The sequence below is a fragment of the Haliotis asinina genome, chromosome 2 (genome assembly GCF_037392515.1).
Source record: "Haliotis asinina isolate JCU_RB_2024 chromosome 2, JCU_Hal_asi_v2, whole genome shotgun sequence".
Taxonomy (NCBI): Eukaryota; Metazoa; Mollusca; class Gastropoda; order Lepetellida; family Haliotidae; genus Haliotis; species Haliotis asinina.
Genome location: NC_090281.1, coordinates 26,835,738 through 26,859,219, shown reverse-complemented (window position 1 = coordinate 26,859,219; position 23,482 = coordinate 26,835,738). Strand labels below are relative to the sequence as shown.

The 23,482-nt window shown below is 38.9% G+C and overlaps 1 protein-coding gene across 1 annotated transcript in view; it reads left to right on the top strand.

The window, feature by feature from the left end:
* Positions 1–22,035, top strand: part of LOC137273494 (uncharacterized) — a 32,816-nt gene extending 10,781 nt beyond the window's left edge. Inside the window, exons 3-9 of the mRNA XM_067806207.1 lie at positions 11,328–11,510; positions 12,331–12,443; positions 12,991–13,194; positions 14,391–14,538; positions 14,926–15,007; positions 15,730–21,357; positions 21,407–22,035. Coding sequence (XP_067662308.1) covers positions 11,328–11,510; positions 12,331–12,443; positions 12,991–13,194; positions 14,391–14,538; positions 14,926–15,007; positions 15,730–17,347 — 2,348 coding nt within the window. The 3' untranslated portion in view covers positions 17,348–21,357; positions 21,407–22,035. The remainder of the gene's footprint in view (positions 1–11,327; positions 11,511–12,330; positions 12,444–12,990; positions 13,195–14,390; positions 14,539–14,925; positions 15,008–15,729; positions 21,358–21,406) is intronic.
* The last annotated feature ends 1,447 nt before the right edge of the window (positions 22,036–23,482 follow it).

The window sequence follows — 23,482 nt, the reverse complement described above, 5'->3', positions numbered from 1 at the left end:
TGTTTGATCAAAGTTCAAATGGTTGTTTATCAGTTCTGATGGTATGGGAACTTGTGAGTGAGTGAGTGAGTGAGTGATGTTTACTCTGCTTTTAGCAGTATGTCGACACCATATGACATCAGAAATGGGCTTCACACATTGTGCCCATTTGGGGGAATCGAACCCTGGTCTATGGTGAGATGAGCTCATGCTTTAACCACAAAGTTACTCCATCACCCCTGGAAACTGATGAAACACATGGATCATTTTGCAAATGTGATGAATGTCCATAATTCCTATCTTACTGTGTTTACTGTCTTTATACATAGTGCTTCAGGGTGGTTTTTTCATTGGCCCTCATAAACATAATACCATCCAATGAACAACCTTGTGTTTTTGTGACTGGACCATCGTTTCCATAGTAATGGCTCACTTAACCCATATCTATAGAACAATCGGTGTTAGACTCTTAGCACACCACACAATCCAAACTCCTATAAACAGCAGGACGATTAATCATTGTCCTGTCAGAATTAAACAATGAACTACATGCAGAAACGTCAAGTTAACTTCATGGTTAGTGATCAAAGGTTATTGAAAACTCCACTGCCATAATAGCTATGTACTCCCTGACACAGGGTTTAGAAATACGGGGACAAATTGCTACATTGTGAGTGCAGGGAACGTGACTGATGTTGAACTCCAGACTAAGTGTGTTGGCAATTTAACGTTTGTCTAGTTTATTGACAAAGACGTACATGGGCCTCCCTTTTAGCATCTCAGCTATGTAAAACTTTGTCAGCTACAGCACAGGGAGCAGTCATTATCTGTCAAGTGACTGTAGAGCTGTGATGCTTGAGATGCAGAATGACTGGAGGATTAAGAGATACATTACCTGTTTTCAGCTTAGTGGTTTCAAATGTAGATTTCATCCTTGTGATAGTGCGTTTGCAAGAGGTTTCAAATTTGCAAAAAAATACAGGTTTTGTAAGGATAATTGGAATTATGAAATGGTTGTGTTTGTAAAAGAACTATAATTTTTGGAAATTGATCAGCCGAATGACAAAATCATTGCAATGTGTCTTGTATAGGGTTGCAAGTATATTCGATTTGGTTTATTGAAAATGTAATTCGACACCTTAATTTAGATTTTTGATCACCTTTATCACTATTTATATTGGATCTTTTACAATCTAATTAAGTTATTTCCACATAGTGAGCAGTTTCGAGTGCTGAAATAAGGCAAATGTGATTAGTTAACAGCAGGCGAGTTATCAAATGAGAATGGTTGTTGGTAGGCAATGGATTTCATGTTATAAAGCTGACTCTTTACACTCTGCGAGTTAAATGAAATCTGATGGTTTTACTTGTATTAAGAGTCAAATTTTGAACGACAGTGACTGGTTGTTATGGCAGGTAGAGACAAGTAAACATTTTGCTCAATTAAACCGAAAAATTGTTCCTGAATGTTGAAAACATGAACTAGGGCCTCACAAAATGTCCTTGAGGCAAAGATTAAACACAGTGCATCTGTCTCAGTGTGCTAGTGGTCAGACAACTGTTTATTATCTGTCTCATCTTGAAATAGCATTCCCCAGGCTTGTCAGTGGAATCCACTTGATGTGTCACAGGCAGTTACTTCATTACAGCCACCCAGGGGTAAATGTTAGGGGTGATTGCCCAAGTCGTTTTGTTGAATGCTAAAGGTGTTGGCTAAACGTGTAGGTTGTTCAAGGGGTGGGGGGCCTTCTTAGCAATCATTATCTGTACTTCTTTATGTTTTTGTTGGTTAACTCCACACTCGCCACTGCTGCAACTATATGGTAGCAGTCTGCAAATAATTGATTCTGGGCCAGACAACCCAGCACGATTATCTATCTATTCAGCTAGAATACGCTGACAGCCAACCATGTCATCCGATCTTGCTGGTCACCTCTATGCTGAGGACCAGTTCTAAACCCGGATCTCTATAGATAGTTTGGTCTGGAAATGTTTTTTAAGTTACTTTTTGTTCATGAGTGTGTGACACCAGAAATGGGCTTCACACATTGTACCCAAATGGGGAATCAAACCCGGGCCTCTGGTGTGTTGAGCAAACGCTTCAACAACAAGGTTACCCCACTGCTCCATTGAGGAAAAGCTGCTGGAAGCTACATGGCTTTTGAGCTCTGATTTATGATTTGAAAGGTATATGGTGTGACATGCTTAAATCCCATGCTGGTGTTGAAGTAGGTCCGTGTGTGAATGACACCATGGGATGAGAGAAGTGGATTGGTGTGGAGGCGACTTGGCATATCTGTGGGTGGATGAGTGGGTAAGTTAACATTGGGTAGTCTGTGGAGACATGTCCCAGGATGTGTTTCTGAAGGTATAGGTCTGTTGTTGGGTTTTTATTGAATGCCTGTTGGTGGGTGTGTCTGAGGGTGAGTTTAAGGAATGTCTGTAGGTGAGTGTCTGAGGGTGGGTGAGTTTAGGAAATGTCTGTTGGGTAGGTGGGTGTGTTTGAGGGTTGGTGAGTTTAAGGAATGTCTGTAGGTGGGTGTGTTTGAAGGTTGGTGAATCTAAGGAATGTCTGTAGGTGGGTGTGTTCGAGGGTTGGTGAGTTTAAGGAACGTCTGTAGGTGGGTGTTTGAGGGTTGGTGAATCTAAGGAATGTCTGTAGGTGGGTGTGTTTGAGGGTTGGTGAGTTTAAGGAACGTCTGTAGGTGGGTGTGTCTGAAGGTTTGTGAGTTTAGGCAATGTCTGTAGGTGGGTGTGTTTGAGGGTTGGTGAGTTTAAGGAACGTCTGTAGGTGGGTGCGCCTGAGGGTTGATGAGTAAGGAATGTCTGTAGGTGGGTGTGTTTGAGGGTTGGTGAGTTTAGGGATTATCTGCAGGTGGTCTCGTCTGAGGGTGGGTTGAGGGAATATGTGTAGGTGGGTGTATTTGAGGGTTCGTGATTTTAGGAAATGCCTGTAGGTGGATCTGTCTGAAAGTTTGGTGAATGTAGACACATGTCTGGGCTTGGCTGAGTAATTGAGTCAGTGGAGTAGTGGCTTTGTCTGGATGAGTACTTGGATGCGTCTTTTCGTGAGTAAGAGACAAAGTCTGTGAACATGTGGATGTTTATGGATGTGGATGGTGGGGATGATTGAATTAGTGAGTGTGGATGAATTGATTGCCAGTGATTTGATTTAAGGTGGGTGTCAGCGAGTAAACAATGCTGGTTCAGGATACGGCTCAAATATACATGACATGCTTCTGGTTTTTCTTCAAGATGTCCATCAGACGGAGCCAGCTTGAGTACACTGGTATTTGTGTAGAGCAGTTTAATTGGAGCAAGGTATAATAACTTAATGTGAATGATCAGCATGCGCGTTGAGCGGAGGTAATGTGGTCTGTGTCGGTGATTATGAAGCATGTTGATGTGTTCACCAGATCTAAAACAGGTAATTACCTTTGTTGGGGCATTGTGTTACATTGCACTGGGTCAACTGCAACAGTTGTGGCTGGAACATTCCCTGTGATGTCACACCAATCTAATGTTACCCGAGGGTATGAATACATCACTGAGAATCTGGTCAGATGTAGCATGTTGTTTTGGGGTCACACAATCTCAGTCAAGTACAGATTCTAGTACTTTGTTGGGTTGAGTACCACCAGGGATTTGAACCCACACCCTTAGAGTGAGGCACTCAGTTGCCAGTAAACCTGTTCAGCCAACAAAAAAATATCTCTCATTATATATATAGCATACATTGATGATGTCGCAAATCTGGACACCCATTAGTCACCTCTTACGACAAGCATGGGTTCCTCAAGACCAGTTCTAACCCATATTCATGATAACTATACACACACACACACATGTATGTAATCCATTAACATAAAAGGTGGGGTCATGCTACAGGTACCATTCCCTTTTCTTCCCCTTGCCTCTCCCCTCCTGTCTGCTTTAATCTTCTGTGTTCTCCTCCAGTAGGATTTTCAACAAGCATTCTCACCCCAAAATACCTTACACTGTTGCATTAGACAGCTAGAACTGTCAAGATCTCTTCAACATTCTTTAGAGTGTGCAGGGGTATTGAAATGCAGTCAACCAAGTCAGTCAGCACGCACTTACGATGACTAGAAACAAGTCCACAAGCAGTGTTGACAGCGGACTTGGTGTCAACAGTAGACCAGTGTCGATAGCAGAGTAGTGTTGATGATATTTCTTGCAGCCTGGTTCCGCTAGAATGACCACAACAAGTCATGCAGAAACAGCTTTTTATACCTTGGTCTATAAATATTGTTTTCCCTTCATCATTGTTCATGTCTTATCATGTATGCATTCATGGGTGAATAAAAGCTGTATCTACCCCTCAGCAGTGACCTTTCACTATCTTGAAGTACATAAACAACCGACTTGACTCCTTGCAATTAGCCGGTTGGCGTTGCATTGAGGGTGTGTTGGTCCTTCAGATTTACTTACTTATGTGAGGTGGGTTAGTTTGAGAGTTTGCTGTTGGTTGTTGTGACAAGATGTCTAGATGTGTGCTGTTTCTAGACACGAGAGTTGGGGACCGAGGGCACTCTCCCAGCCACTTAAATCAGTTTCAGAGTGGAATTTTAGACTGAATAAAGCAAAGTCACAAAACAGCTTTCCTTAGTGAATATTTAGTGTAATGAAAGCATTTCTTTCCTAGCAATAGGAATTTTAGCATATGAAGTCCATCAACAGCAACCCATTGCTTGACTGATTTGAAAATGAACTTATTTTTTCCTGTTTAATCTGAGGTGGTCGGAGAGCTATGTGAAGATCGTTCCCGGTAATTCTCAGAACTGAAATATTGTTATATGGAAATGTATTATGGAACACTGGAAAGAAGTTTTGTAACTGTGGAAATGTAGATTTGCCAAGGAACTGTAGACTGGTGTTGTTCAGGTTCAGTTATTTCTGGGTCAGGGTTGTTATGTGAAACCTAACCTTCCAACACTAGAGAGTTTGAGCAGGAAATCCATAGAGCAGGTTTTCACCTTGTTCGACAGCAACAAGGGTCAGACAGCAGGAACTTAACTGTTATGATTTATTATTTATGGATTGAGATGACTAACTGAATGATGTCATGCTCAGTGGTCCAGAATTAGGAAATCTATCATGGATTGGGTCAGGCAACTGTGATTGGAGTTAAAGTTAGTGAGTGAGTTTAGTTTTACACCGCACTCAGCAGTATTCCAGCTATATGGCAGAGGTCTGTAAATAATCGAGTCTTGACCAGACAATCCAGTGATCAACAACATGAGCATTGATCTGCACAATTGGGAACCGATGACATGTGTCAACCAGGTCAGCGAGTCTGACCACCCGATCCCGTTAGTCGCCTCTTATGACAAGCATAGTTGCCTGTTATGGCAATCATGGGTTGCTGAAGGCCTATTCTACCCCGGGACTTTCACGGGTCTGATTGGAGTTAAAAGGACTGGGTTCAATGTTAATCCTACAAAATTTATTTTCATAATGAAAGTACATAACAGACTACATTTTCTTACTTAGCAGTAACGATATACTATTGCAGTCTTTCACATTTTATACTCAGTCTGTCTCTGAGTGTTTTTTGCGTAGTGGATGATATTAAACAACATATTTCAAGCATGAAATACACATTTCTTGAATTATAATGGTTTATCCGTGTAATAATTTAGAAATAAATTTTCTACAGCAAATAAACCATGTTTTTACTTGGTATTATGAACATGTATTGACATAATTTTTCAACACATCTTGGAAATAACAAATATTACTCGTAAGACTTGAATTCTGTTAGTCTGGCATTAACATTAAATTTGACATGGAGGCTTTAAAACTTCTGTGTCGCCTGCTAGCATGTTATCTACAACATGTTATCTACAGCAGCCAGCACATAACTGACCAGTTCTCGTGACATATTATTGGCATGTTTTTGAGAGGAGTGGGTGAAGAGCATTTGTCATTTCCTTGTGAGGGGGTGCACATAGTATACATTGTTGCCAAGAAATCATGATCGCAACATCTACATGTTGTATCACGGATATCATGTTAACTTTTCGTTGCTGGTCATTGGACACAGATTTCAGGCTAATGATGTAATGTAGGGCTTGACTGAGATAAAAATTAGCATTATTATCAGTTATCAAAGATTAGGCTAGTTTACATTGTAAAGTGTTTACTTGTCTCGCTCACAGAATCCCTGGGTTCAGTCCCTTGCATTGATGTTGTTTTATATACATTTTATCCAGTACAAATGTAGACTGGGTTCATAATTCTTGAAAAAGCCTGGAATTTGGGCACTAAGTCTCAAAAAGCCTGGAAAATCTATTTTTGCCTTTAAATCCTGGAAAAATACTTAAAAGCCTTGAAAAAGCCTAGAATTTTATGCTAAAGTTTGATGACATGAAGATTGTGCCTGAAAAGTAACATCTAAAGTGTGGGTGTGGGTGCTTGTAAAATAAATTGCTTACAATTGTTTTACAAGTTTGGTTTCAAGGTATGGAAATACTTTCCTGATATATTCTTTCATTGGTGTTCATGGTGTTTGGATGGCTACAGACTTAGTGAGGTCTACTGGTCTTAAGCCTTGGTGTCTGTATAGGTAAAGTTTTGCATTATGCCGTTTTAATTGTGAGATTGAGATTAAACCTGTGTTGAGATTTTGTGATTTTTTTATTACATTTGTTAGGTTTACTTTTATGATTGCTTGTCATATTGGCCTTAATTTTGCCTAGAAATGCCTTGAAAAAGCCTTAAATTTTGGTGATGAAATTCTGTATGGACCCTGTTAGAGAATGGATGCAGCAAGAGGATTCACTATATCCAGGGAGACAGAGTATTACTCACTGTACCCAGACAGAGTATTACTCGCTGTACCCAGACAGAGTATTACTCGCTGTACCCAGACAATTACTCACTGTACCCAGACAGAGTATTACTCACTGTACCCAGACAGTATTACTCGCTGTACCCAGACAGAGTATTACTTGCTGTACCCACAATACATCTGTAACTAAGTTTTTGCTGGTTTCTTTCAGAACAGTTACACCCATCATTTCACCCATCAGTCCACAAGGTCAATGATTCATTCCAGGCTCAAAAGATATTATCAAACATACATTTCTTTAAATTGTTACTTCACAGGACAGTTAAAATGTCTACATGGACCCTTAAAACTAAGGATTGGAATCCCTGCAACGGCTGTGTTTGTGAGTCGAGGTCAATCCTTGCTTTGCTACAATGTATGAAGTCCATTCTTGAGTGCCTTGTTGTGACATGTCTTGTTTGAATTGAGTGATTATATGATAATTGTCTATCTCAGCAATATGCCAGGTGTTATCATATGGGGAGAACTAAGTAAAGTGTCAAACATCACATCAGACATTAGAAGATTGATCACTGTTATTGGGATTCATGAGAGGTCATTGTTCTGAATACAAAATAAAATTCAACAAAATGCTAATAGTTATGCACTCAGGTATTTACATTTACTGTTATTGTTCCCATTAAGGAATATTTTGTGCTTTTTACATTTACTGTTATTGTTCCTATTATGGAATATTTTGTGCTTTTTACATTTACTGCTATTGTTCCCATTAAGGAATATTTTGTGCTTTTTACATTTACTGCTATTGTTCCCATTACGGAATATTTTGTGCTGTTTGCAGTTAATTAAATTAAACATGTATTAGTATGTTTATTGCAGTTGACAGAGGAAATTCTGAATGTTCAAATACTCACTTAGGAATCTCCCATCTGTATTTTCCAAGTAGGTTGACAGTTGAAAATGTTTCAAAATTCTTTTCAAGTTCACCTGCTTTGGAACTGTAAATTGGTCTGCTGTGGTACTGTTTGGTTGGTCTGTTGTGGATCTGTTAAGTTTGTTGTGGATCTGTTAAGTTGGTCTTTCCACGTCAGTATGATATGAATTTTACTATGTACAACTCAAGATACTGGATTTGAATTAGCCTAACTGCTAGTCTCTGAAATGAACATATTTTACTGAAAAAACGTTCATAGTGAAAAAAAATTAATGTAATGAAATGGAGCCCTGAGACTTTCTTCATTTTCGTCCTGAAGCTATGGAAATCTAGAACTGCAACATTTTCGAGACTTAAGTGGGCTTTCTTGGATATATATTCTTCAGGGTCTGTACGACAGACTAGATTTGAATGTGATCTGAGGAGTGAAGCATAAAACTTTTCTGCAGGACCATAGACAAATGAAACAGAAGAAAGAGGTTTGTGGCTTGATGTCCTCAATACCAGCTCTGTTATTGAGAAAAAAAGACTGGCAGTCTGATTTTACAGTGGTGTTACATAGAGGGTTTATTGACATTGAATTGCACAATGTAAACTAAAGTTGACAAGCCTTGACTTGTTGCAACAAGGTGTAAGACACATGACACTGGCAACAGATTTTAATGTTTTGAAATCCTGAATGTTTTGAGATACTGCTCAACTGAAATGAATACGTTTTAGCCATGCAATGAAAGAATAACATAATTGTGTGAATAAGAATAATCCTGACCCAGTATTGAGGCACACAATGTTGTATGACATATGGAGTTTGTACAGGATCAAATTAAACTGGTTTTGCTGCTTGTTTCTTTTTCCTGCCTCAAACGACCTTGAATGGTATTCCCTTTGAAGGACAATACCTCTCCAGTTGTGGGAAACTCTAGTGGGCCACACAGAACAATCGTTTCCAAGTAACGGAGATATCCATGATATCTACATTTAGAGGACATACTTAGTTTGGAGTATTTCTGTTATCACTTACTATATAAAGAAAGATAAATCATCAATGGACATGACAAAATTACGATTTGACTGTGATTGTGATATGACTGTAGTGGTAGCTATGATGATGATGATGATGATGGTGATGATGATGATGATGATGATGATGATGACGATGATGATGACGACGATGATGATGATGATGATGATGACATAATGAAGTGGTTGACTTTTGTAGATTGTATTTTGATGGTTTATTTTTAAAGTTTAAAGTTCTGGAACTGTTTAAGTTAGGATATTTACATCTACAAAACTTCAAGTTCATGAGTAATTATTTTGCTGTTTAAGACTGTAAAATTAGGTGTAGTACACATGACGTTGATAAAATAAATATGTCAAGAACAATAATTTCACAGACAGTTTACCTTATTATCAGTGACACTGTTGACCAAACAATGCAGCACAAGCCTCGCCCAGTTAATCAGGAAACAAAAGCAGTGTCACTGGGTGTGGTCAATTTTTTGTTTTTATTTTAAGCAAGCAAGAATGTTGCCTGGGTAGCTTATCACATACCACAGAATGATCTGCAGTTTAATTGTTTAAAATGAGAATCATACTTGTGGTGAACAGATTTGTGTGATGATTTTGAAATAACGTGTTATCCTGATTTACTATATTGCTTAGTCTACGTAAATAGATATATCTTGCATAGAAATATCATGGGCACTAAATATGCATGAGTTTTGCTTTCAGAAATGCTTTAATGTTTAAAATTATAATACCTGTTATTCATTAGATATACATTAATACATAAAGTGTTAAAATCATGTTTATAATGCAGCTGTGATAGAAACTAAACTAAAATTGAATCAAAAAGGATCCCCAGTGAGACAGCGTCACAAAAAGGGCAGGTTTAAGGAGAAAAATCACAAATGACGATATCCAAATTTCCTGCTGGGAGCTTAACAATATTTTACGGCCGTGACTGAGAATGCATTTTACATAGGAGCAAGTAATTTCCATAACACCTGGTAATGGCTGACCATGGGTAGTAGATCCAACAAATTCGGAGAATGTATAATGTATTCTGAGCCACTAATAAAGAGTACATGAACTGCTGTGAAACTGGTGCACATACTTAGTGTATATACTGGTATATGTGTTCCTGGCTGCGTAGGTAGGTACGTGGGGCTATGCTAGGAATGCACAGCCAGAGGGAGGCAGGTAACAGCAGGGAGGGGCTCATCAACAGCCTGATGGAGACAAGCACCTGTTTTGTGTTATGTTTTTTTCTTTTGCTGAACAATTACTTTCATGTCTAGTAATTTGTTTACACTGCAGGGTATGAATCATGGGAGATGAGAGGGAAGGGAGCAATTGAGGGTGAAGAGTTTTTGGGGGGTGGAGGTGTGAGTGTGTTGGGGGTGTGAGGAAGAATGGTGTAAGGGCATATGCATAGAGGGAGGGAATGAATGAATGAATGAATGAATGTGGTCATGGCAGTTCTTATTGTAAAGCATACATTCCTTTGAGAATGTGGCTTTAGAGCTGACTAGTACAGTAAGTTGTATACAGTCTTTTATCTTCAGGGTCTGTATAACAGACTATGAAGGGGGTACTTGTGGGGAGTCTGAGGTGAGATATGGTATGGTTTTGGATATAGTGTCAGAACAGTAGAGGGTCTAGATATTGATTATAATGTTTACAAGTAAGGTCATTAGAGGGAACTAGAAGTGTGTAGGGGGAAGGGGAAATTGTGGAGTGGACAGGGTGTGTGGACAGGGTGTGAGGACAGGGTGTAAGGACAGGGTGTGAGGAGGTTGGTACTGCTCAGTAGTCACATTGATCATATGGCATGGTTCTGGGGATCGTGGTAGAAGAGTGGTGGATATGGATGTTGATGACGATGACGATGATGACGACGGTGGTGGTGTTGATGATAATGACGATAACGATGATGGTGGTGGTGTTGATATATAAAGTGTAAAGTATAAATATTCAGTTTATAACAAGGCCCCATTGATGTTCATGCTTTTCTTCCAATTCTGAGCTTGAATATGCTTCGCTTGACAAGGTTATTCTTATCTACCGGTACCATTTCATGTAACTTCAAGTGATGAATGATGTTTTGCTTAAACATAATGTCATGAACAAATGATTCTTCTAAAATTAATTGACATGAAAGTCAAGAATAATATTCAGGCAAAAATGCTTTATTTTCAAGCAGCCCAAGCTGATTCATGGAGTATCATTTAGAAATCTCACAGACTCTGAACCACATTATTTTTCCCTACTGCCTAGCCTTCCCTGCAATGCTAAAGCCCTAAATAAAGCAAGTCTAGATTTCCTGAGGTTCGTGAATCTCTCATCTCCCTAGGGTTCCTTTAAGGTATAAACTGGTATATTTGTTACAGTCAAATTGATATACATGTATATTCAGAGACTAATTTCATAGAGGGAGTGAGTTTTGATTTTACACCTCTTTCAGCAAGAAATGGTCTTCATGCATTGTATCCATCTGACATGAAATGAAATAAAGCATGGTATAAGATGTAGATTATTCAAGGCATCTGAAACTGCAGCATTTATTTAACATGTGTGTCTCCATCACTATTTCAGGACGGATATGGCTGCATCCTTCGTTCAGGATAGAGAAACTTCCGAATACCAAAAACCGAGCTTTTGTGTTTGAATTGACAACACCAGAAAATCAAGTGTGTTTGTCGGCAGAGGAACAGAAAGCCATGGACATGTTTGTCTTCATTCTCCAGATACAAGCTCGCCTGCTGGAAAACATCAAAGGTATGGGTGGAAAATTGGGAAATTCGAAAAGTGTTGGGGCATAAAAAGTAAAGTGAGGTATTGAAATGAAATGTTCAAGAAATTACAGTCTCATGAAGAGCCACTTGTATGCGAAAATACACAAGTTCTTCCTGTGGTGGTGAACACTATCAGTGGGGAATGTTTTGTTCAGTTGATTGATTTTTGTGGGGGATATTGTAGAGACAAGAGTTAATGTGTGGCCACTCCTACATTTATTGGTCAACAAAGAGGACATAGTGGAGTTTTGTTGTCAAAAGTCTTTCTTTCCTTGAGTTTGAGAGTGGGCCTGTTAAAAAATTCCCACAGTGGGAACGAAAAATTCAGTAGTTAAGGGTGAGTGAGTGAGTCAGTTTTAGCATTATGTTGTTTTTATCAATGTTCCAGCAATATCACTGTGGGGGACACCAGAGATATACTACATATGTTATGGGGATTAGAAGACTGGTCTTCATTATGATGAGCCAATGTTTTATCCACAAGGCTCAATCAATGCCCAATAGTTCAGGAAACCATTTAATAAACCTTTGACCATCTTTGTTGTGGCTCAAAACAGTTGCTAGTTTAGTTTTTACAGTATAGCAGTATTGATGCAAACTGATAATGATGAATATACTTAAAGAATCAGAGCATTTCCTGTATGAAGGACGAATGGATAAGTCATTGAAAAAAGTTTAGAATGTAAAAACGAACATGAAAATGATTTGAGCTTCATCTGAATAAGCATTCTATGTGTTGTTAAGCTTTGCTTGTGTACTACTCGCTAGGGAGCAGTTAATGAGTTGCTCCATGTTTTTTCCAGACAATATGATCATGGTCCAGCCAGAAAACTCAGAGGCGATGCGCCGGATGGGAGCGGTCAGCACAACCTGCATCTTACATGCCTCGCCCTGGGGCATGACACTGGCATTAAAGGTGAGATACAAGATATATATACTTATGGTACAGGAAGGATATATGATATATACCCTGGCAGTACAGGAGCGAAGCATGATATCTACTAGTCTGTCTCACAGTCCCTGAAACGTGCCCTTCTGCCCAGCCCTTTCTGAAAAAGGTAAATGCCGAAATAAAGCATGTGTAGATTTACTCAGGTCTGGCTTCTGAATCTCCCATCCCACTTGGGCTCCTGTTCAGTTTAAAAGGAATTGTTTGTTTCTATAAAAATTATATATGATCAGACACGAAGTATTAGTCTAGTGGGATACAATATATATACTCTGGCAATACACATAATACCAGGTGTTATTCATGCATATTTATTATGTGCTGGAATTGCATAATATGCAAAATAATGTGGTTTATATGCATAGAGTGTAGGATGAAAATATATTTATTGTGCCAAGCGCATCTATTGTGTAAGTGAATTGATACCTCACACTAGACACTAATTACATCAAATTTATTGGTAGAGCACAAAATCATAGAAGCAGGATTTGTATCATCGCTTTCGTCCTTTCAGCAATCGCGATGTATCATAGCACAGTGGCCAATCAAGAGCATCCGATGTTACGAGTCGTCTGGACGGGGCCTCCTCACCCTGGAGGCAGGGCGTGTTGCTCCCATGGGGGAGGGAATCTATCTGTTCCAGACTCAACCAGGGGATGACAGCAGCATGTATGATCTCCTTGACAGATACATTATGGAGACGCTTGATAGGTCAAAGGTCAGGAACTGTCTTGTAGCCACTCTAACTTCTAACCATTTTACGTGAAATGTCTCAAATGAGGAGGGTTTTTTTACATCAGGCACCTCAAATGAGGGAGATCCTTTTTTCGTGTGAAACACTTCAAATGATGGGGTTCCATTTTTAACATGAAAGACCTCAAATGAGGGAGGTCCATTTTTTTACATGAAACACATTGAATAGGGGAGATCCATTTTACTTGAAACACCTCAAATGAGTTAGATCCGCTTTTTACATGAAACGCCTCAAAAGAGGGAGATTTGTTTTTACATGAAAGTTCTGAAATGAGGGAATTCTGTCATACTTGGCTGTGACCACCCAATAGGTAGATTTTGGTACCAACTGATCCCTATGAAAAGATTTGGAGTTACCCTGCCTGGTGAATGGTATTGAGGAGCTATAACACAGACTGGGTGGTTGTTAAAATGTTATGCCATATCTGAGTGGGGATGTTTGTAGAATTATATATGATATTATGATTATATTTAATCATGGTATTTCAGGATTCTAGCAGTATAAAGCAGACATTAGTCAGGGTTAGTACATGAACCACACATGCACATTGCAATGTATGTTTGATGACCTGTTCAATTATCCTTAGTTTTTCTGCAGTTATTGTTGACTCTTTGACTTGGAAACCCACAGAGACCTGAGCCCTTATTCTCGAAACGTTCGTAATGTTCGTAACTCTAAGAATTCTTAACTTTGATCGTAGCCAATATGTTGAGAATGGGTTTAACAATTTCGTAGGGCTACGAACATTTTGAGAATAGCTGGCATGATCTGTAATAGGTCTCCACAACTACACGATATATTGTCAGAGCACTTGTTTAGACCACCTGGTTAGGTTCCAAATCTGTGTGGAATGGTGCTCATGACATCCACCACTGGTTTGATTTGAACTGATTTGATTATCTACAGGCCACCATAACTTGAATAGTACCAAACCAGGATTAAACAACACTCTCCATTTACTTGCTTACTTTACTTATCATTGTCCTGGGTATGAATACAATTTTGCCAAGAAAGTACTGCATGAACTCTTCATCGATGAAAATGACCAAAACTCAACTCCTGTTCCATAACGCAGACCTCATTCATGTTAGTCACATCACATTTGAATAACATTCAGAGTGTTCAGTGTTTACTAACAGAACTATTTTGTTCGTATTCAGATAACCAGGCGAGGCACTGATCAGGAAATAGAGGACTACTTACAGGAGTTTGATCGTATGCATACACTGACGACAATCAAGTCCTGCAAGCTAACCACCCCAGGCATCCCACTGATACTGCAGGATAACTGGAATTATACCATGACAGGTAGGGAATATCACTTTTTATCTTGCCTCCAGGTTATGTTAAAGAACGAATAAACTCACATTTTTTGTACTCTTTTAACCATTACATATGAAAGACTTATGGTTAGTCTTGAGTGGAACTCCAAATTCATTCTTCAAAAAGGTTTGGATAATTACCAATACCAAGCGATTGAAAGTTGCCAAAAAGTTCAAGCCAGTGTTGTTTGAATGAAAAAAACAAAAAATTGTTGTGTTTAGGGGAGGGGAGTTGGGGGTTTGAAGGGGTGTGTGATCATCAATGAAATTAGGATTGGTCGGACAAAGAGAAACACACAAAAAATAATGCTGCCATTACTACCGGGCAAATGTATTGTTAGTGTTTCATTACATATTCCCTCTCTCAATCCAGGACTGAGGATTGAGCCCAACAACAACCCTATCATGAATGGTGGCATCTCTCACCGTGCTCAAGACTCCAGTATTTCATTATCGTAAGTTCTTACTCATTTCACTTGTCAGTTTTTTGTCAGAAATTCAGTAGTCAAAGGTGACAGAAATTGTCAGGTAAATTCAAGGTAAGGTAAATAATAAATGGTGGAACGTCTCATAAATTCAAGCTGATATGAAAATCAGGTGAATTCAAGGTGTTGGAAAACAGTACATAAAATGACTTTTTCAATCTACATGAAAATTTTGCATCAGGAATTGTTTCCCTCATTTATGATAGTATCACACTGACCATCATAGTGAGTGTTGACTAAGGGAGATAACTGCACAGACAGTACACCCACTGGGATCTTTTACAAGGAGCAGCTTCCTGCTAACAGATAGAGAACAAAAATGTTTAGTTGTAGTATGCTGATAAACCAGTCGTGATGAAGCTAATATGTTAATCTGGTTTTGTTCCTACTACTGGTGGGATGGTGGGGTAGCCTAGTGGTTCAAGTGTTCAACTGTCATGCTGAAGATCCAGGATTGGATCCCACATGGGTACAATGTGTGAAGCCTATTTCTATAACTGGAATAATGCTAAAAGCTGGGTAAAACCATTCTCACTCTTATGAAGAGACCATGACTGTCATCAGTATGTCCAAGTGATTTCAACTCATGTCACAATTCACATTTTTCCCAAGCTGTATCACATTTGTGTCTTGTTTAGCTTAAAATGCACATTTGACAGCATATTTCCAATACTTTCCTCTGTTTGTTGAAGGTCCCTAGCTTCACGTCAGTCAACAGGCTCAACATCGAAACAGTCTCCACCGTTGAGCTCACAGATAAGACAAGATGCTCTGACATCTGCTGTCTCTGGAGAACCTCGACTGACAGGGCGCCCCCCGGCCCCTCCACCCAGACCCGTGAAGATCCCTCACACAAACGGAGCTCTGGGACGACCTGTTCCCAGACCGAGGGTCACCAACTCCAACACACATTCAGACGGATATATGGGTATGACGTCCCCCAGTCCTTCAAAATCGTTCAGCTCAAATCCCCTTTCCCCGAAGTCCCCTGGAATCCAAGAATGGGATCCTCCACCTTCATTCAATGATGTGGTGAACTTCTCAAGCCCAAGGTTAATGGGTTCTGATTATTTGAGCCCGGTGGCTAATGACTCGCTGAATGTGGAAACCAGTTTCAGATCCGAGATTAGTCCCAGGGTCAGTGGACTGAGTACAGCTGGATCTGAAACCAGTTACCGGAATTCTGATTCCAGTTTCAAAGACTCCTCATATACCAGCAGCCGTTCATACTATCTGTCTGCAGTGGCAGGCGATAGTTATCACTCATCTCCGGTGTCTGGGTTCGACCAGTCACAGTACGACAATGATAACGTCGACTCCAAAATGACAACCCAAGAGGTAAAAGACATGAAGCAAGCATCGGCTAGCTGTGAAGACCTCAGTGATCACATGAAGATGCAGCTCTATTACAATGATGGGTCGGACAATGAAAACACAGGCAATGAGGTCGATGAAAACATGAATCATGACAAACCACCAATGCCATTCACCAGATTGCAGGCATTTCGCAACAGTGCAGACTGGGACGCGAGGGACCGCAGCAAGTCTGTCGACTATTACAATGTCCTTCGACCAGGGGCTCTGGTTGACCGGAGTCCAAGCCCAAGTGTTCGTCGAATTCGAAGATTAATGGGAAAGGGCAACCATGAGACTCTTCGCAAGTCTGTGTCCAATCCAAATTTTCTGAACGTGGCCAGCAAAGAGGTGTACCACTATATGAAGTCAAATGGTTATAAACCATCATCTAGTCATAATTCACCCAAACTTGAAAGACAGTCTCGTAGTAAAAGTCGTTCATTGGTTGATCTTCTTCCAGGTGCAATCAGACGACATTTTAGTCATGAAAACATTCATCGCTCACGCAACGCAACACCTGTGCATAGTCGGAGTACAACTCCAGAACGCAATAACACCAAACATGTTCGAGGAAATAGTTTTGAAAATACTGGTAAACCAGTGCTAAATCGTCAAGAGAGTGCCAAGTCTTTTGAAGCCTCGGTAAAAAATATTAAGGTGACAGACAGGACAAGGTCGTTTAGGAAAGTGAAAACTTTTGAAAATGAAGCGAATAAAGACAGTACTTCAGAGAAATTACCCCAGCGTGAGTTTTGTCGCAGAAAACCAACTTATGTTCCTCCTTCAGAGCAGACGGAGAGACCAACATCCCAGAATCCCCAGCATCGCCATAGTGACAATGGTCCCTTCATGCAGACTGTGTCACCTTCTTCCAGGAGAAATCAAAACATGGCATATGTGCCAGTTCACCAACTTAACCCAGTTTTCAGACATGGCAGTCAATCAAGTGCATAACCATGACAACGATTTCATATTCAGACCGATCTATACAAACCACGTAATAATTATGATCTGTGCTAAATGTTTATATTTCTGTATTTTTATGTTTGTACATTTTTGTGACAATTTCAGTATTGGACAAATCTGCTGACAATTTTGTACACAATATGGCACAATATTTTTTATGCAACTTTTTTATTGTATATTTTCATAATCACAATGAAAGGTTTTCTAATCAATCTGGCTAATCTGTATTTACATTTATTTTATTGAAAGGCTTTCTAATTTAGGATCTCAAGTGTAATGCATGTTATACATGCTACATTCATGAGATGTTTTTAAATAACTATGTAATTTCGCCAACATTGTATTTAACTGTGTCAGTAGATATTAAGTTTTTGTCTAAGAATATTCAGTAACATTTTGTGGTTCTCACTAGTGAGGCTTTTGAGACGTTAGAGGAGTCATGATTATAAATGAAGCAATTGTTCAATGCTTTCAGCCAGCAATTGTTTATGTGGCACGGTTGTTGAATAATTTTCGCAAAACTTTTGTTATTTAAATGCAGATGATGTCATTAGAGGTCTTTTTCATGTGTGAATGTTTAATATGACATTATTTTCCTATTATTCTATCAGAGTCTGAATGTTCATTATACAGAATTTGCAAAGAAGTATGTATGAGTTTGGGTGCCTCCTGAACACTTACTTGCCAATATTGCTTGGTCAGCATAATATAAATGTGATTGTTATTTCTACGTTTAGAGTGCATGTGTACTCTATGATCCTCATCATGGTTGTGTGAATACTGCTCAGGCCTTCAGGGACCATCTCAAAAGTTCTTGTGCATTTATTTTTGAAAATGGTGTTGGTTCTTTTGAGATGTGCCCTCAGCATCAAATGTCTTCCATGGTGACCAGTCTTCAAGGCAGCCTTGTGTTGTTGTGGTTGAGATGTTGTTGCTTGTGTTCAGACATCTAGACTAGAATAGAAAGAGTTTTCTGACAGGACATTTCCACAGTACACAGGAGTTGATTTTCAACTCTAGATATCAGATTGTAGTAGAGGATACGTGTGGTAATGAAATTGTTGTAAGTCTATTCACAAATCTGAACGTGCATGCAAATTACATACTTGTAAATGTCCCTAAACCAATCAGATGTATGGCAAAGACAATACTGACCTTTCAACAGATCTTCTGTTGCCAGTTTCTGATTGGCCGATCTGCAGACAGTGTTGATACGGTCACAACATAGATACATAAGTTGAAAAAGTAATGCTAGTCTGAATATTTATCAAGGATAACTTTCACAAACTTTGTAAATGTAACCATTTTCAATCAATACAGAATTGTTTATGAATCTTTACATTGAGTACATCATCTTTTAATTTCTGCATTTAAAAAACTTTAAAATGGTACACCTTATGCATTGTCAATGTTACAGACCTTTCTTGCTTTTATACTACTTGTGTTCCAGGTGTTGAAAAAATGTGTTTTGGTGCAATTATTTTACCACAGAAACATCTGCTGTTTGAATAGGTTTGATTATTTAGTTGGACGTTCTGTTAATAACCACATATGGAAAATGATACTTTCACAAGATTCCATGATCCCAATTTAACAATTACTTTTAGTGAAACATTGATGACATTAACCTTTTAAAAAAAACCCAGTTGTTGCCTTTAGAATCTATTTAAGACAAATTCCATTATATTTTTAACCATTTATATGAAACAGATCAAAATACAGAACATTTGAAAATAAGAAGAAGTGGATTTCATGTCATGGTGGACAGCAGGTTCTTCATTTCAGAGTTACTTCCCTTTAACTGCATGAATTATGTGCATGCAGTGATTACTCAGGTAATTTTAAGTAGAAAATATTTTATCACAGAAAATAAAGCTTTAGGATTATTTTTTGCAAGTGAATTATTTTCATAAGTTCCTTGACTTCAGAATATGCAGAAAAATGTAGCTTTCTAGATCTCAGTTGGATAATACATGGTCAATCTGGTTTTGGATTGATACACTAATTATTTGATACAAGGATGATGAATTGAATGATAATACATTCATGGAAGTTTCTCAAAGCAGTGGAACAGTATTATAAGTCAGTCACCATGAAACGGATGTAGTCATGTTCAGGAAGAATTATTTAAAATGTTTCAACAAACTTGTGGATAGTACAGGGTTTGACCTGATGCAAATATGTGAATATATTTCAAAACATGGCATAACCATTCCAGGTAAACTTTTCATAGCATCCAGAATACCTTTTTTTTGAGGCTTCAGCTACCATGGTACCAGACTGACTGGAGGTCAGTCCAGGGATGTGGACATCTCTGAGTCTGATCATCAGGACCTGATTTTGCGAAAGAAATGTAAATTTTTACTCAAGTTTCAAACTGAGTTTGACTATTTGAAACAAGTGAGTGGCTAACTGAGTTGCAAAGCTATCTACCATACTCCAACTGTCTTCTTAGTTTAAGGTCAATATAAATTGGGAAATATTTCTCAAATTTGTGAAAAAATCTAATTTAAGTGAACATTCAAACTTGAATTTGCTTTTTGAGAAATCAGAGCCAGATCCTAATTCCACACATCAAACTCCAGTCATAACGAATGAAAAAGTAGGGAAAAACCTGAGCACAATGGTCATTTCCCAGTACAAAAGGCATCAGTTTCATGTGTAGGGGAATATTTTAACAGCATTCTTTTATATCCCGCAGGAAAATACGAGGTTTAAGAAATGGCATTCCAAGTTTAGTAGGCATGAAGAAGTTGTGATTCCTAAGATGAGGAAGTAGCTATTATACACAGTTGGAGGAAGTTAGTGTACAAGACTTGAAATCTTTACCTTTCAGTGGCATATCATGTCATGCCATGCAAACTTGAAGTGAGCCAAGCATTATGTTGTAACTACAGATGGGAGTGCATGTAATCAGGGGAATAGCAATATGTGTATTTTATGAATTTAAATTTATAAAAGGAGATGAATATGTTGGAAAGTTGTATTTGTTGATTTTATTGTGTTTATTTTGTACCATAGTTCTATATCTGTTACAATCTTGCCACAATTGTACATAGGTTATATTTTTGTGTATTGTATATGTATGTTGTATTAACACTGATATAGAAACTATCATTTACTCCCTTCTTCACAACCATTCTGTGAATCTTCCATTTCAGCAGGAACCTTGGTGTAACCTAGTAATTGAAAGCATTCACTCATCACACCAAAACCCAGGTTTTATTCCCCACATTGGCACAATGTGTGAAGTCCATTTCTGCTGTTCCCTGCCGTGATATTGCTGGAATATTGCTTAAAGTGGAGTAAAACTAAACACTCTCACTCACTCACTAACTACATGTCAGCGGCTGTTTCAGAGCAAGGGTGCCACACTAGTTTGAGACATTGTAATTCAAAGCAGCCTAGAGTGTATGTGTGTCTTAAAGATGAATAGACCTAGTACCAATTTCATACACTATATATTTGTACTGCCCATAGTTTCTGATCTCCAATTCATCTACACCCAAAGAGGTACACCTGCTAAGGACCCATTTTGTTGAGCATCACAGTGTTCCAAATCAAACTGGTTAAACAGATTAAGCCATGTTGTTTTAAAAAGCTGGCATCTGATCACCTCAAGAACCCCAACATCTGTAATTTAGACTGTGTGGACAGGCGTCTGTGTGAAGCTCCGTGACATGGACGTGAATGGAATCTATATCTCACATGAGAGTCAAACCTGTAATTTAAATGTTTGTTGTTACTATTTTCATGATGTTTATAAGCCTGTGAGTTATCAGGGGATGAATATCATGTTATGTTTTAACAATTGTGTCATTACATTTTTATTTTGAATATCAACAAATATGAAGTTTGTTTTGTATAAGACAACCATCAATTTAATGTTTACAGAGTCTATGGATAACAACTTCCTTAATTCAAGAGTGAGATGTTTGAAAACAGATTTTGTTTCTTTTTCTGAAACTGTAATGGAAATAATGCTTGAAATACAGAAGGTTTTCTTTTTCTGAAACTGTAATGGAAATAATGCTTGAAATACAGAAGGTATTCAGAAAGTCTACCTTAGACTGCATTGTAGTTCCAGACTTTAGTAATGCCACTCAAAGAAGTTAACCATTAGTCAGTAATAATAATATTAACTGCGAGTGGGCTTAGTTTTAGCAGTAGTTTAGCAATATTCCAGCTATATGACAGAGTTCTGTAAATAATCGAGGCTAGACCAGCCAATCCAGTGATCAACAGCATGAACATCGATCTGTGCAAATGGGTAATAAACTAATAATGTGTCAACCAAGTCAGCAAGCCTGACCACCCGATCTGTCAGTCGCCTCTTACGACAAGCATAGTCGCCTTTTATGGCAAACATGGGTTGCTGAAGGCCTATTCTACCCCGAACCTTCATGGGTCTGATTATGATGTGAACAGATATGATGCTTGTATGGTATAGACAACTGCCATTTTGTAATGGAATGACTGACATGAGTTACACCAAGGGTTTATCCTGCATGCTGTTGTCTTGTGCCCCAACCCATCTGGTGATGAACGCCAATCATCTGGTGACATGATTCTCTGTGTAGCAATGCTGAGCACGAGAAGAACTTTGTCTTTCTTGTGAGCAACATTGTCAACCAGCTGTTATGAGGGATATCAATAAAGTTCTCTTTTTTTCTGAAGACAACTTGTTATTGTGGTAGGACAATTCATATTCAGGGAGTGTCCTGAATAAGTGTGTTAGATATGAAGGGTTGGGTTTGTGTGTTGTTTAAGGCATTGCTTAACAAAATCCCAATTATATGGTGGCGATCTGTTAATGATCGAGTCTGGACCAGTCAGCCCAGTGATCAACAGCATTTGCATCGATCTATGCATTTGGGATACAGTGACATGAGTAAAAAAAGTCAGCGAGCCTGACCATCTGAACCCATTAAGTCGCTTTTTATGACAAGCATGGGTTATTGAAGATAATCCCCTGATCAACAGCATGAGCATACATCGACGCAATTGGGTTACAATGACGTGTCACCCAAGTCAGCGATGCTGAGCATCCTATCCAGTTTGTTGCCGTTTCAGGGATTGCTATTTTCCGCAGATTTAAATGCAAATCAATCGATCCTGGACCCTGCTGGGGTTTTGCGGCCTCCAGAGCCCCAGTTGAATTTCAGCTGAAATCACTCTCACCTGTTGCCATCCCAGCGTGTTACTGACGATCAGTCCATCACGGGTCAGGTATAAAGTGATAGGTGAAGAGATTTTGGTCAGGAGCCGAATGCAGTTTTAAACCTTATACGAGTACCATGGTATATTCAACGGGAACATTAATATAGCACAAGCCCCGATACCGTAGTATATATTAGAGTATGTTGTATGTAAACTGTAACGGTACAACCATATTACCTCAGTATATCGTAGCAACATTAAAATATAATGCAGAACAGCGATTTCTATGGTGTAGTCCCTATAAACAGTGATACACTTCAACCGTGTATACCACAGTGCATTGTACATGTGCAACAGTAGCACAGTGCAACCATAACATAAGAAAGACGAGATAAGATTTTATTGTCCCGAAGGAAATTTGTTTTCTATGAGGGTTCATATGTGTATCAGTTATGTGATATACAGACATCACTAAACATTCATGTAAAAACAGATAACAAGATGGGTGAGGTTGGTTTTACGCCGGCAGGGAGACATCAGAAACGTTGTACCCATGTGGGTTATCGAACACTTGCGTATGGCATGACGGGCGAACGTTCTATCCACTAGGCTACCCCACCAACCCTCAGACTGGGGGAATAAAACCAGACATCGATGTTACAAATGAACACAGTAACCAGTACCCTACCGAACTAGAATCGCTTGACTCTTTTAGAAGATGAAAACCTGAGCGCGGCCGTGCCACTGTTCATAATTATAAAATATTTCAATGGTGGTGTCTCTGGAAACTTGAATTCTGCTAGAGTTTCTTTCCCGATTGTGTCACCATAGCCTAACTTGAAGGTGAACATATCACCCTGAATCCATCTAACCCAAAAGGGAGAGAACTTGTTACACACGGGCATGGTCAAGTTGGAGAGAATAATCTTCTTGCGGCATTGTTGCATGGTCACGGAACAGTTT